The sequence below is a fragment of the Pan troglodytes genome, chromosome 11 (assembly GCF_028858775.2).
Source record: "Pan troglodytes isolate AG18354 chromosome 11, NHGRI_mPanTro3-v2.0_pri, whole genome shotgun sequence".
NCBI lineage: Eukaryota > Metazoa > Chordata > Mammalia > Primates > Hominidae > Pan > Pan troglodytes.
In genome coordinates, this window is record NC_072409.2 from 81,760,659 (window position 1) to 81,776,574 (window position 15,916).

Here is a 15,916-nt window from a genome sequence, read left to right on the forward strand (position 1 = left end):
GAGACTGTGTCTACAAATAAACCAAAAAAAATTTTTTTTAAAAAGTAAATTTCATGGTATGTGAATTATATCTCAATAAATATTTTTTTTCTCCCAAAAGTAACTGAAGTTCCCTCATTATGATTACTTACTGCATATAGACTTTGGAAGATAAAAAAAGTAATACCTTTTAGAATAAAATGGTGATGCCTTAGTGAATTCCAGAAAAACAAAACTTCTTTTCCTGAAAGTTGCATTTTTAAAAATCTTCTTAAGTCACAGGAAGAAGAGTTAAAGTACCATATTTTTCTGTTGCTCTAGGTAACTTCTCTCAACTGTAAGTACCTTGAGGGCAGTGATTAAGGCATTTATCTCTACCTCCAGTGCCCAGTAGACCACCTCTCATAAACATGCGTTTAGTAAATGTGTACTGCAGTAAGTAAGTAACACAGGGCTATTTGTTGCTTTCAAGGAGTAACTCAGTACATTTCTATATAACTGAGCCTTAAAGATGGGAGGACTGAGAAAGAAGCCCTCGAAGAGATAGCATTTACACGCAATCTAGAATAGATTTGAACGGAGTTTTCAGTATAGTGAGAAAAAGAATATTCCAGGTGGAGACAACGGCTCATGAGCAGAAGCAACATATAGAGAGATAACGTACAAGGTCTAACAGACTACTAGTAACGTGGTTTGGAGGGAACATGGAGGAGAAGATGAGCTCAATTGCTTTGCCATAACCTTATGTCTAGACTATACTCAATAAGGACTGGTTAGTCATTGAACCCTTTTGAACAGTTATGAAAAGGGATGTGACAATTTAAAACTTTAAGATCATTCTAGAAACTATGTAAAAAATAGAAGGAAAACACCGCAAGCAGAAGGGCCAATTAAAGAGGCTACTGCAACAGCCCAGGTGAAAAATGAGGTCAGGCTGAACTGCAATGTGAGACACAGCAAATCTAACTTGAGTGACTGAAAAGAGAATGAGGACATTAGCAGAGAAAAGGAAAGAGGTGAAAAAGCTAGTTAAATGGGCAATGGGAATTTGGTCTGTGTGAGGTACAGAGCCCCAGGAATATACAATCTAACAGAGGACACAAAATCTGTATGTGTGTATAACAATGTGAGCCAGGCAACAATAGGAGCTATAAGAAACAAAAATAAGATAATACAGTCATAATGACAAGGATACGCTCTAAAAAATGCATGTTAGGTGATTTCATCGGTGAGGGCAGAGTGTATTTACACAAACCTAGATGGTACAGCCTGCTATACACCTAGGCTATACGGTATTGCTATGGTACAGTATTGCTCCTAGGCTATAAACCTGTATAGCATGTTACTATGCTGAATACTGTAGGCAATTGTAGCATAATGGCAAGTATTTATGTATCTAAACCTATCTAAACATAGAAAAGGTACAGTAAAAATATGGTATAAAAGATTAAAAATAGGCTGGGTGCAGTGGCTCACGCTTGTAATCCCAGCATTTTGGGAGGTCGAGGTGGGCGGATCAACTGAAGTCAGGAGCTCGAGACCAGCCTGACTAACATGGTGAAACCCTGACTCCACTAAAAATACAAAATTAGCCGGGCATGGTGGTGCACACCTGTAATCCCAGCTACTTAGAAGGCTGAGGCAGGAGAATTGCTTGAACCCAGGAGGTGGAGGCGGAGGTTACATAGAGACAGAAAGAGTCTCTCTTCTTGACGAGATCGCGCCATTGCACTCCAGCCTGGGCAACAAGAATGAAACTCCATCTCAAAAAAAAAAAAAAAAAAAAAAAGATTAAAAATGGTCCACCTGTATAGGGCACTTACCATAAATGGAGCTTGTAGGACTGGAAGTTGCTCTGGGTGAGTGAGTAAGCGAATGGTAAATGTGAAGGCCTAGGACATTACTGTACAGTAGTACCCTTGACTTTATAAACACTGTACACTTAGGCTATACTAAATTTGTAAAAAACAATTTTTTGACCAGGCGCAGTGGCTCACGCCTGTAATTCCAGCACTTTGGGAGGCCGAGGCAGGCAGATCACGAGGTCAGGAGATTGAGACCATCCTGGCTAATACAGTGAAACCCTGTCTCTACTAAAAAATACAAAAAATTAGCAGGGCATGGTGGCGGGCGCCTGTAGTCCCAGCTACTCGGGAGGCTGAGGCAGGAGAATGGTGTGAACTCGGGAGGCAGAGCTTGCAGTGAGCCAAGACTGCACCGCTGCACTCCAGCCTGGGCGACAGAGTGAGACTCCGTCTCAAAAAAATACATACATATATATATATATATATATATACACACACACACACACACACACACATATACACATATACACATATATAAAAAACAATTTTTCTCTAAATAATAACTCTAACTTACTGTGACTTTTTAACTTTATAAACATTAAATTTTTTTAACTTTTTTACTCTTCCGAACTAATACTTAGCCTAAAATGTTTTTTATCTTCCAAAACATTTTTCTTTATACTCTTATTCTATAAGCTTTTTGATCTTTAGATTTTTTATTTTTTTACTTTTTAAACTTCTTTCTTAAAAACGAAGCCACAAACACACACATCAGCCTAGGCCTATAGGATCATCAGTATCACTGTCTTCCACCTTCCCATCTTGTCTCACTGTATGGTCTTCAGGAGCAATACATGCATGGAGCTGTCATCTCCTATGATCACAATGCCTTCCTGTGGAATATCTCCTGAAGGACCTACCTGAGGCAGTTTTACAGTTAACTTTTTTAATAAGTAGAAAGATAATGCTAAAAAGTATAGCATAGTAATACATAAATGAGTAACATAGTCATTTATTTGTATTACATACTATACTGAATTGTATGTGCTATACTTTTGTAAGACTGTCAATGCAGCAGATGTGTTTACACCAGCATCACCACAAACACTTGAGTAACGCATTGCGCTACCATGTTACAATGGCTACTACGTCACTATGTGATAGGAATATATATATATATCATTTTTTTTTCCCCTAGTAGAGATGAGGTCTCATTAAGTTGCCCAGCCTGGTCTCAAACTCCTGAGCTCAAGTGATCCTCCCACCTTGGCCACCCACAGTGTTAGGATTACAGGCGTGAGCCACCACGCCCAGCCCCTTATAATTTTATGGGACCACCATTGTATATGCGGTCCATCGTTGACCAAAACATGATTCAGCTCACAACTGTAGTTTTTTCTATTTCACTATGCATCAAATTCTTACTCTTTAAACTTTTAAATGCACTAAACTTTAACTAAAAATTACCACTTACCTGTACTTCTCTGACAACCTGCAAACAATCAGGCAAGGAGAAGCCAATAGGTAGACCAACTTTAGCTGGTGTTTTGAATTTGTCTCCTATCTTAAATGGGACATCATCAAGGTAACTGAAAGTCCCTATAATCAAAAATAAAGTAGAAAATATCAGCAAAGAACTTCATTATTTGTTTTGCCATAATCTTATGTCTAACGGATATGCATTAATTTTTGCTATCCTAAGTCTAGAAGTTACAGAGTTCCCTCTCTGACTGCTTACCTTTTCCTTGACCCTAAATCTCTGAGAAGGAAATTCTACTGATTCAGTCTTATTAGGAGTTTATTTTCAATGGCACTTAGTGTAAAAGCCAAAGTACTCACATCACCCACAGCCTCTCTGCCCTCATCTCCTTACAGTCATCCTCTGGCTCACTGTACTAAGTAATGGTGACTGCTGCTTTTAAAGATGACAGGCTTAATCCACCTCAAATACTCTGTACCAACTGTTCCTTCTAACTGGAACACTCTTCTGTCACATGACTCACTCCTTCAAGTTTTTGCTCAAATGTTACCCTCTCAGTGAGGCTTACCCTGACCCGCCCTACTTAAAAGTACTACCCCACCCTCACTACAATACTCCCATATTACCATTTACCTTTTCCCCATAACACTTATTGCCTTCTAACATTATAAATGACTTTTTAATTATATTTATTGTTTCTCTTTCCCAAAGAAATATAGGGCAAGTATTTAAGTCTATCTTATTCAATGACATATTTTCAAAACCTTCAGCATTGCCTGGCACACATCAGCATTTAATAAATACTGAATGGATGAGACTCCCCAGAAAAGAATCTCCTTGATTAGGATTCTCTACTTTAGAAAAAAATCATTTTCAATTAATATAAAGAATTACTCCCAGCCTGACCAACATGGTGAAACCCCGTCTCTACTAAAAACACAAAAACTGGCCAGGCATGGTGGTGCATGCCTGTAAACCCAGCTACTCAGGAGGCTAAGGCAGGAGAATCGCTTGAACCCAGGAGACGGAGGTTGCAGTCAGCCGAGATCGCGCCACTGCACTCCAGCCTGGGCAACAGAGCAAGACTCTGTCTCAAAAAAAAAAAAAAAAAAGAAGAAGAGGAAGAATTACTCTAGCTTATAAAACACTACAATCTAGAACAACATGGAAATCCTTAAGCAGCACAACACTTACATGAAAAGGGGAAAACCCGACAAAATCATGGGATTCTGAGTAAGATCATCAGGAGCACAAGCCATACACAATGGAGCTGCTTTCATCTCCTACAGGTTCTTTGCCCATCATAACTGAACAACATGGAAAGACCAGAACATGACCATCTATTCACGGGGTCAGATAAAAGGAAAACGCCTCTTATATGAGACTCTCGATAGCTATATACTCCAAACAGGGCCATGTTTTCTTTTCTGGAGCAGCTCTGGGAGGCTAATTTACAGGCAGAACCATTGTGGACAATGAAATACAGTTGATAAAATAAATTTTGTTTTTCAACATTGGCAGCTGGTAAAGGAAGGTTTACCTCTCAGCCTCACACTATTTTCTTGGGTGCTCACAGACACAGAACAAGACAATTATACCTCTTCCATGAAGATGACTTCTTTCCTTACGAAAACTGTGTAGATCTCAAGAATTATCAAGGTCAGAAAATATTTGTAATCTTGTCATCATTCCCATTTCCTGGGATAGGTATTCTGCAGATACACCTGAAACTCTCCATTAGGAGGAATGCCCCCTACTCCCAACCCTTGGGGGAATGGGTGTCTTTTCCATCTCTTTCCCATCTAACTTCTGGCCAGAACTAAAACATTTGAACTATCGCTCACTTAGCTAGCAAATTAAATTTACAACTGTGTTCAATTTAGTAATTTAACACTCTAGGAAATCACCATATTAACACCCTAGGAATTTTCCAAGTGTGGTCATCCTTTTAGATGTGCTAATTTCCTGGCTGGCAATGCCTATCACATTCCTACCCTTATTTACTTGAGTAATTATTATTTAGCCCTTTAAGAAGAAACTCAGGCCGGGTGCAGTGGCCCATGCCTGTAGTCTCACCCCTTTGGGAGGCCAAGGCAGGTGGATCATCTGAGGTCAGGAGTTCTAGACTAACCTGGCCAACATGGTGAAACCCCCTCTCTACTGAAAATACAAAACTGCGCCGGGCGTAGTGGCACACGCCTGTAGTCCCAGCTACTTGGGAGGCTGAAGCAGGAGAACTGCTTGAACCTAGGAGGCGGAAGGTGCAGTGAGCCTCAAGAACAACTCCTTTCTCAACCTCAGAATAGCCAGTTAATACTACCACCTTAGGACTTACCTTGTATTGTTAATAGTTCATTTCCTTAACCTCCCTTCAGAGAGTCTGAGCAAGAATTTGAGTGGCCCGGCCGGGCACAGTGGCTCACGCCTGTAATCCCAGCACTTTGGGAGGCTGAGGTGGGCGGATCATGAGGTCAGGAGATCGAGACCATGGTGAAACCCCGTCTCTACTAAAAATACAAAAAATGAGCCGGGCGCAGTGGGGGCGCCTGTAGTCCTAGCTACTGGGGAGGCTGAGGCAGAAGAATGTCGTGAACCCGGGAGGCGGAGCTTGCAGTGAGTCAAGATCGCACCACTGCACTCCAGGCTGGGTGACAGAGCGAGACTCTATCTCAAAAAAAAAAAAAAAATTTTGAGTGTCCCTTAACAGGGGAGAAATGTTTCATATCTATATCACCAAAACTCAGTATAATGTATGGCTCATGGAATTTGTTCAATGAATGAAGAACCAATAATAAAGACATGCTTTTGGCTGGGACCGGTGGCTCACGCCTGTAATCCCAGAACTTTGGGAGGCCAAGGCAGGTGAAGGTCATGAGTTCGAGACCAGCCTGGCCAACAATGGTGAAACCCCATCTCTACTAAAAATACAAGAAATTAGCCAGACTTGGTGGCACATGCCTGTAATCCCAGCTACTCAGGAGGCTGAGGCAGGAACCTGGGAGGCGGAAGTTGCAGTGAGCCAAGAACGCACCAGTGCACTCCAGCCTGGGCAACAAGAGTGAAACTCCATCTCAAAATAAATAAATAAATAAAGACATGCTTTTATACTTCTTCTGGATTCAATCTAACCCCTACCCCAACACACACACACACACATATATAATAATCCTCCCACCTCAGCCTCCTGAGTAGCTAAGACAGGGTCTCATTATGTCGTCCAGGCTGGTCTCCAACTCCTGGGCTCAAGCATTCTTCCCGCCTCGGCCTCTCAAATTGCTGGGATTACAAGCATGAGCTATCACACCCAGTTCCAACTTATATTTAATATGAAAATTGAAAATTATTTGCCCAAAAATGACAAGGCTAGTCATGAAAATGTTTTTAACAGATTACTCATACATGATACAAGCATATGTCTGAGATCTGAACAAAGTTACAAAAATGTACCAGACAGATGTCATCCCCCGCCCCAGCACCACCAAAAAAGTGCCGGGTGCCATCACAGCTTACCAACAAAACTAAGTGTTGATTACAACACTTAAACTCTATGGCACTTATAAAATGCTTATATTTTAAAAGATTAGAACAAAAGCTCTTTCTAATTTTAAAGAATTTTTGTCTGTTTTCTTTGAAAATAGGGACTCAAATGTGATTGAAAGATTCTAACTTTGGCTAGTATCCTGATTAACTGGAAACAAAGCTGAAACTTTGGCACTAAGAATCATTGGAAAGATTTACAGTCAAGTTAACAAGCACACAATTAAGTCTTTTGTTTAACACTAATAAGCACAGATGATACACAAAAATGATAAAATCTATCCACATTAATAATAACTATATTTGGCCAGGTACGGCAGCTCACACCTGTAATCCCAGCAATTTGAGAGGCCAAGGCAGGCGGATCACGAGGTCAGGAGTTCGAGACCAGCCTGGCCAGCATGGTGAAACCCCGTCTCTACTAAAAATACAAAAAAATTAGCTGGGCATGGTGGCGTGCCCATGTAATCCCAGCTACTCGGGAAGCTGAAGCAGGAGAATTGCTTTAACCCAGGAGGCAAAAGTTGCAGTGAGCTGAGATCACACCGCTGCACTCCAGCCTGGGCGACAGGGCGAGACTCCATTTCAATAATAATAATAATAACAACTAAATTTTCTTAAATAACCAAGTTCTATTGTAGATTGGTAACAAGGAGTTGGAGAAAAACTACAAAAGTACTGTGCTAAAGATATGAGGCCAGCGTGGTGGCTCACGCCTGTAATCCCAACACTTTGGGAGGCAGAGGCGGGTGGATCACCTGAGGTCAGGAGTTCGAGACCAGCCTGGCCAACATGGTAAAACCCCGTATCTACTAAAAATACAAAAATTAGGGGCCAAGCATGGTGACTTATGCCTGTAATCCCAGCATTTTGGGAGGCCGAGGCAGGCAGATCATGAGGTCAGGAGATTGAGACCATCCTGGCCAACATGGTGAAACCCCATCTCTACTAAAAATACAAAAAATTAGCTGGGCGTGGTAGCACGTTCCTGTAATCCCAGCTACTCAGGAGGCTGAGGCAGGAGAATCTCTTGAACCAGGGAGTCGGAGGCTGCAGTGAGCCGAGATGGCTCCACTGCACTCCAGCCTGGTGACAGAGCAAGACTCCATGTCAGGCCGAGTACAGTGGCTCATGCCTGTAATCCCAGCACTTTGGGAGGCTGAGGTGGGAGGATCACGAGGTCAGGAGATCAAGACCATCCTGGCCAACATGGTGAAACCCCATCTCTACCAAAAATACAAAAATTAGCCGAGCATGGTGGTGTGTGCCTGTAATCCCAGCTACTCGGGAGGCTGAGGCAGGAGAATCGCTTGAACCTGGGATGCAGAGGTTGCAGCGAGCCAAGATCACGTCATTGCACTGCAGCCTGGGCGACAGAACAAGACTCCATTTCAAAAAAAAAAAAGATATAAGTCAAATAAAATCCTGTAAGAGAAGTGATCTCCTTGCCTACCTTTCACATAGCAAACTACTACAGTGTGATATACACTGACAAACTTATATTCTATAAATGAAACTAGGTCCTGGCTTAGGGACAGAAAAGATGAGGTAGAATACCTTTAAAGGGCTGCCGTTTCCCTTCACTAGCACCAATTGCAGGTATCTGGTTTAAAAATCAGTTTCCTTTCACTAATAAAGCCAATGCCAAGGTGATTTATTTAGTACATCCCCCAACCCTCCAGGGTCTTCGTACTTTAAAAGCTTTATTAAGAGAGAATGAACAAATAGTTCAGTGATTACTGGAAGAAGGAGGTAGGGATAAAGGGCAAAAAGGCATTTAAAGAGATGGGAACGTGGCCAGGCACAGTGGCTCACAGCTGTAATCCCAGCACTTTGGGAGGCCAAGGCGGATAGATCACTCGAGGTCAGGATTTCAAGACCAGCCTGGCCAACATGGTGAAACCCCCGTCTATACTAAAAATACAAAAAAAAAAATTAGCTAGGCATGGTGATGCACGCCTGTAATCCCAGCTACTCGGGAAACTGAGGCAGGAGGATCACTTGAACCCAGGAGGCGGAGGCTGCAGTGAGCCAAAATCACGCCACTGAACTCCAGCCTGGGTGACTGAGACTCCATCTCCAAAAAAAAGGGGGGGGGGGGGACAAAGAAAGCAGTATTTGTAATAATGGATAGAGACCACCGTAAGTACTATTAATGATGGTGCTGTGAGAATTACAAAATATATGTCTTCCAAATATAACCAATTATGCCTCAGGAATTAGCTTTTCTTTTTTTTTTTTTTTTTTTTTTTGAGATGAAGTCTCGCACTGTCGCCCAGGCTGGAGTGCAGTGGCACGATCTCGGCTCACTGCAAGCTCCGCCTCCTGGGTTCACGCCATTCTCCTGCCTCAGCCTCCTGAGTAGCTGGGACTACAGGTGCCTGCCACCACGCCTGGCTAATGTTTTGTATTTTTAGTAGAGATGGGGTTTCACCGTGTTAGCCAGGATGGTCTCGATCTCCTTACCTCGTGATCCGCCCACCTCGGCCTCCCAAAGTGCTGGGATTAAAGGCATGAGCCATCGCACCCGGCTTCTTTTTTAAGACAGGGTCTTGCTCTCTCACCCAGGCTGGAGTGCAGTGACGTCATCACCACTCACTGCAGCCTCATTCTCCTGGGCTCAAGTGATCCTCCCACCTCAGCCTCCTGAGTAGCTGAGACTACAGGCATGCACCACCATGCCCAGCTAATTTTTTAAATTTTTTTGTAGAGCTGAGGGCTCACTTTGTTGCCCAGGCTGGTCTCAAATTCCCAGACTCAAGCAATCCTCCCACCTCAGCCTCCCAAAGTGGAACTGTCCATTTTTATCCAATGTATCTAGAATTTAAAATATTATAGCTAACAATTTTCTGCCTCAACCTCAAATACCTTTTAGTTTCAGTCCTTATTACTGAAAATCTTCCTAAAATATTTGCACCCATTTTCCTAAGTTCAATTTTTTAAATAGCCACTAAGTGCATGCCTCATGGCTGCGGTCGTGGCAGTTCCTTGAAGTTAGGTTCTGCATACCACTTTGGTGGAAGATAGTGAGTGGGCTGAATATGTAATGACTCAGGATAAACTCTGGGAAGACTTCATTTGCTTTGTTTCTTTCTAAATTGCTGATATGCCTATGATTCTGCAACCTGCCCGTTTTTTCTAAAAAAAGTACAATTCCGGGTGGGGGGAGAAATCCCCAATAGAGGATAGCAAATGCATAATATTTAATTCAGGTATTATTGTGAGGAGATTCAAATTGAGGTTTTTTTAAAAAGAAAATCAAACCTAAAATTAAGTGAAAATCTGTAATTCCATGACTGGTTATCACCATCTTAAAGCCATCAGCGCCTCCTGCAGCAAAGGACTTAAAAATAAATAAATAAATAAAACAAAAAAAAACTATCTTAAAGCCACAAGCCAGGTAACACTGGCAAAATCATAAATATACAAAATAACACAGATATCTGTTGTAAGATGTGAAATCACAAGAAAATGTTACTCATATCCTAACAACAAAACAAGCCATATAATCTACAAAATCAGCTTTTTAATATACATTGTCTGGCATTCAATTAAAAATTATAAGACACAGAAAGAAGCAAGAAAATGTGATCCAGAATTAAGAGAGGAACCAGTCATCAGACCCAAATTCAGGGATAGCCAAGATATTGTAAACATCAGACAGGGAGCTTTAAAATAACAATAATAAATATGTTAAAGGTCTAATGGAAAAACTAAACATGTGTGAGCAGATGGGAACTTCAGCAGAGAGATGGAAATATAAAGAGACAAATGGAAATGCCACAAGTGAAAAATGCATTATCAGAAAAGAAAAATTTTGATGGTTCATAAACCAGGCTATGCTAATCCGAAGACAATAATCAGCATAAGAAAGACTTGGGACTTGAAGTTAGGTCAAAAGAAATTAGCCAAACTGAAATACAGAGAGAGAAAGAGGGAAAAAAAAAATTGAACAGTGTTAAGAGATATCTGGAACAATACCAAACAACCTAATGCATATGTGATCATAGCTCACTATAACGTTGAACTCCCAGGCTTAAGCAATCCTCCTGTCCCAGGCTCCTGAGCAGCTAGGACTATAGAGAAGCTCCACCACACCTGGCTAATTTTTAATTTTTTGTAGAAACAAGGCCAGGCGCGGTGGCTCATGCCTGTAATCTCAGAACTTTGGGACGCAGACGCAGGTGGATCACCTGAGGTCAAGAGTTCAAAACCAGCCTGGCCAACATGGCGAAACCCTGTCTCTACTAAAAATACAAAAATTAGCCAGGCATGGTGGTGCGCACCTATAATCCCAGCTACTCAGGGGGCTGAGACAGGAGAATTGCTTGAGCAATTGCTTGAGGAGGCAGAGGTTGCAGTGAGCAGAGATGGCACCACTGCACTCCAGCATGGGCGACAGAGCGGGACTCCATCTCGAAAAAAAAAAAAACAAGAAACAGGGGGTTTTTCTATGTTGCCCAGGCTGGTCTCAAACTCCTGGCCTCAAGCAATCCCTCCAGCCCACCACACACACACACACACACACACACACAAACACACACACACACACACACACAATAGAGTAGGAGGAAACTTTAGAAGGTAATGAATGTTTATGCCTTAATGATGGTGATGGTTTCATGAGTGTATACTTATCCTCAAACTCATCAAGATGTATACATTAAATATGTAAATATGTACAGCTTTTTATATATCAATTATACCTCGATAAAGTGATTTAAGGAGGGGGGCTACTTTTATCAAATCTTATCACGGGGTCTATTTTTTCATAAATTAGAGTCTCAACACATTTTCCAGATAAATAACCTTTCTCCTAGATGAAAATAAGAATCAGTGAAAGAGGATTGAGATTTCTTTTTTCTTTTCTTTTTTTTTTTTTTTATGATGGCGTCCTGCTCTGTCACCCAGGCTGGAGTGCAGTGGTGTGATCTCGGCTCACTGCAAGCTCTTCCTCCTGGGTTCACGCCATTCTCCTGCCTCAGCCTCCCAAGTAGCTGGGACTACAGGCACCAGCCACCATGCTCGGCTAATTTTTTTTTTGTATTTTTAGTAGAGACAGGGTTTCACCATGTTAGCCAGGATGGCCTGGAACTCCTGACCTCATGATCCGCCTGCCTCAACCTCCCAAAGTGCTGTGATTACAGGCATGAGCCACCACGCCTGGCCAGAGGATTGAGATTTTAAAGCACCAGGCTCCAAGAAAGTCCTTATCCAAACTAAGCGAAGGGTATGGAGTTTTTATAAGAAATGGATAATATTTCTAGAAGTTTGAGAAATAACTGTTTGTTTCCCTTATTCTGTTATTTAGGGATATATGGTCACTAGTAACAGTGAAGTTGTTCAACTTTAGTTGAAAATAATGAACTCAGAGGTAAATCAAGTGCTAGTCAAAGACAGCACAGCACCAGACCCTAGTCAGTCCCAAATATTAAAAAGAAAAAAAAATACATTTTAATATCCGTCATGACAGCAGTTATTACCTCCTTGTCCACACCCCAAGTGCCACAGAAAAGTTACCCACATCCATTAACCTCCCAATGGACCAGTCAGATATCTAACTTTGGAGGATCCAATCCACAGGCTCATAAGCTAAGAAGGCTATGCCATCAGTTTGCCCTGACCAAAAGATATAAAATCTCTATCTCTATGATGCTAGCCACTGAAACTGAAAGATCAAGTAGCAAGCAGCACCTTAACTGGGGTGGCCATTTATAGCCCTGTGTACTCTACACTATTAGGCCAAGAAAGCAAGTCTATGAACTGAATAATAATGGATCACAGACACAGAGACATATAGTGAAGAAAGGCTAAGCAGCTTCCTGAGAAGTGGAAGGAGTAGCCTTAGTTCCTGGCTTTCTAATTTTAGCCTTGAGAGAGCAGAAACTTTATTTTCTGTACTCACATGCCTACACAATTGCCTATTAAATATTCTCCATCTACTGCCTTTCATTTCTATTATTTAAACTACCTGATATCTAAAAATAGGATACTTTACTCTAAAAACCCAACTAGCTCTTTCCAGCCAGCGCCGAGCGATGGGCATCTCTCGGGAGAACTGACACAAGCACCGCAAGACAGGGGGCAAGAGAAAGCCCTACCACAAGAAGCGGAAGTATGAGCAGGGGTGCCCAGCTGCCAACACCAACATTGGCCCCTGCCACGTCCACACAGTCCATGTTTGAAGAGGTAACAAGAAATACCGTGCCCTAAGGCTGCATGTGGGGAATTTCTCCTGGGGCTCAGCGTTGTACTTGCAAAACAAGGATCATCGATGTTGTCTACAATGCGTTTAATAACGAGCTGGTCCATACCAAGACCCTGGTGAAGAATTGCTTCATGCTCATTGACAGCACACCATACTCATCGACAGCACACCGTATGGACAGTGGTACGAGTCCCACTATGCGCTACCCCTGGGCCACAAGAAAGGAGACAAGCTGACTCCTGAGGAAGAAGAGATTTTAAACAAAAAATGATCTAAAAAATTTCAGAAGAAATCGATGAAAGGAAAAAGAATGCCAAAGTCAGCAGTCTCCTGGAGGAGCAGTTCCAGCAGGGCAAGCTTCTTGCGTGCATCACTTCAAGACCAGGACGGTGTGGCCAAACAGACGGCTATGTGCTAGAGGGGAAGGAGTTGGAGTTCTATCTTAGGAAAATCAAGGTCCGGAAAGGCAAATAAATCCTCGTTTTGTCTTCACCCATGTAATGAAGGTGTTTATTGTTCTGTTCCCAAAAAAAACCCAAAAAACAAAAACAAAAAAAACAAGTAAAGCCAGTGAAATTCAACCAGGAACTCAGCAAAAGAGCCCTGTTAAAGGAGAAGCAGCCTAAGGGAGAAAGAAAATTTTTCTCCTAAATTTTACTCAGGTAGAAAGTTTCATTTAAACAATAACACTTTGGGCCGGGCACGGTGGCTCACGCCTGTAATCCCAACACTTTGGGAGGCCAAGGCAGGCGGATCACGAGGTCAGGAGATCGAGACCATCCTGGCTAATACGGTAAAACCCCGCCTCTACTAAAAAATACAAAAAAATTAGCTGGGCATGGCGGCAGGCACCTGTAGTCCCAACTACTCGGGAGGCTAAGGCAGAGAATGGCGTGAGCCCAGGAGGCAGAGCTTGCAGTGAGCCAAGATCGTGCTACTGCACTCCAGCCTGGGCGACAGAGCGAGACTCTGTCTCAAAAACAAACAAACAAACAAAATAACACTTTGGTTAAGAATTCTTTTTTTTTTTGAGACGGAACGGAGTGCACTGGCACCATCTCAGTTCACTGCAACCTCTGCCTCCCAGGTTCAAGCGATTCTCCTTCCTCAGCCTCCCGAGTAGCTGGGATTACAGGCATGCGTCACTACACCCGGTTAATTTTGTATTTTTAATAGAGACAGGGTTTCTCCATGTTGGTCAGGCTGGTCTTGAACTCCTGACCTCAGGTATCCGCCCGCCTCGGCCTCCCAAAGTGCTGGGATTACAGACGTGAACCACCACGCCCGGCCTGGTTAGGAATTTAAGGAGATATGGGAAATACCAGTCTTTATGAACAGACACCTTCAGAATTATAATCTTCTCTCTGGAATGTTCAGTTGAAACACAAAACATGTGGTCCAACTATTTTCAGTCTGATCAAAACAGATGTTCCAAAGATTCAAAACAGAAAGTCTATCTTTTGAAATAAGTGTAAATTTTTCATTTTTGCTATTTTCTCTCCCTAAGCTTTTCCTCTGCCCTTGGCTCTGTCCTCTCTTTTCTCCCTTGAAAAGGTAGGATCTAGAGGGAATTCAGATCTGCCTTTTTTTCCCTTTTTCTTTTCTTAAGCTCAGTGGCAAGAATCATTTTTTGTTTGTTTGTTTGAGACAGGCTCTCATGTGATTCTGGCTGGAGTGCAGTGGCGTGATCATGGCTCACTGCAGCCTTGACCTCCCGGGCTCAGCACTTCTCCCACCTCTCAGCCTCCCGAGTAGCTGAGACTACAGGCACATACCAGCATACCCAGCTAATTTTTAAAATTTTTTTGTAGAGACAGGGTCTCACTATGTTGCTGAGGCTGGTCTTGAACTCCTGGCCTCAAGCGATCCTCTCACCTCAACCTCCTAATCTACTGTTGGGATTACAGGCATGAGCCACCGTGCCCTGCCCAGATCTGCCTTTCTACTATCATTTGAATACTTTTAAGAAGACCTGTAATAATCCATAAATAATAGGAAATAGCTCACCTGAAAAATAAGATGCCTGACCTCTTTAAGGAATGCTAATTCCAGAGTTTGAATAACTTCAAAAGGATTTTTAAAAACTCAGGCAGGTTATCTATGTAAGTATATGCACACTGACAAATCAAAATTCAAAGGCTGTTGTATAAAATATATAAGCAAGTAAAATCACAATCACCACTACACCACTCTGACTCAGCTGAGTGATCTTATCAAGCAACCACTGGCAGCTCAGAAGAGCATATCAACACGTCCCCAGGCAGTCTAGTAAATCATTCTTAAAATGATGTGATATATATATGTATTTTTTTGTTTGAGTCAGGGTCTCACTCTGTCACCCAAGCTGGAGTGCAGTGGCATGATCACTGCAACTTCAAACTTCTGGGATCAAGCAATCCTCCCACCTTAGCCCCCTGAGTAGCTGGGACTGCAGGCACATGCCACTGTGCCTGGCTGATATAATTTTTAACATGGAAGATTGGCTTTAAAACCTCTCTTAAAATAATTGTGTTATTTGGCTACTTCTGGTTTTAAATTCTTACCTTCTACTGTATGAAAAAAGGGTATAATTTTAACTTCTTAGCTACCTCCACCTCCCTCCATTCCCCCTCCAAAGGCAGATAGTAGTTTATTATTGTATTCCATTTTGGAAGGTTGTATCTTAGGAAAAGATGACAGAGAAACTCTTAATTTCAAATTCAAAATTATAAATATCAGTATTGATACCTCTGTAATATAGTGATTGATTTGTAGTAAATTACTTCCTTTGATGGGGCACAGGGAACTAAACTAAAACATTATAAAGCATTAACCAAAGGGTTAGAATTTTTCACACACACACATATGGAGAAGAGCTATGACCAAGGAACAGGAAAGGGAAAGGTAACTATACCTTCTTTTTTTTTT

At 42.0% G+C, this 15,916-nt stretch overlaps 1 protein-coding gene and 1 pseudogene across 6 annotated transcripts in view; one reads left to right on the forward strand and one right to left on the reverse strand.

Annotated features, from left to right (window-relative positions):
* UBAP1 (ubiquitin associated protein 1) overlaps positions 1-15,916 on the reverse strand; it is a 76,262-nt gene that overhangs the window by 14,941 nt on the left and 45,405 nt on the right. For 4 of the 6 annotated variants that reach the window (XM_016960755.1, XM_024345616.3, XM_024345617.3 and 1 more), the window contains one exon: positions 3,259-3,383. The exons of the other annotated variants lie outside the window; for them this stretch is intronic. In XM_016960755.1, coding sequence (XP_016816244.1) covers positions 3,259-3,383 — 125 coding nt within the window. The remainder of the gene's footprint in view (positions 1-3,258; positions 3,384-15,916) is intronic. 6 annotated transcript variants of the gene reach the window in all.
* On the forward strand, positions 12,832-13,573 carry LOC745805 (small ribosomal subunit protein eS8-like; annotated as a pseudogene).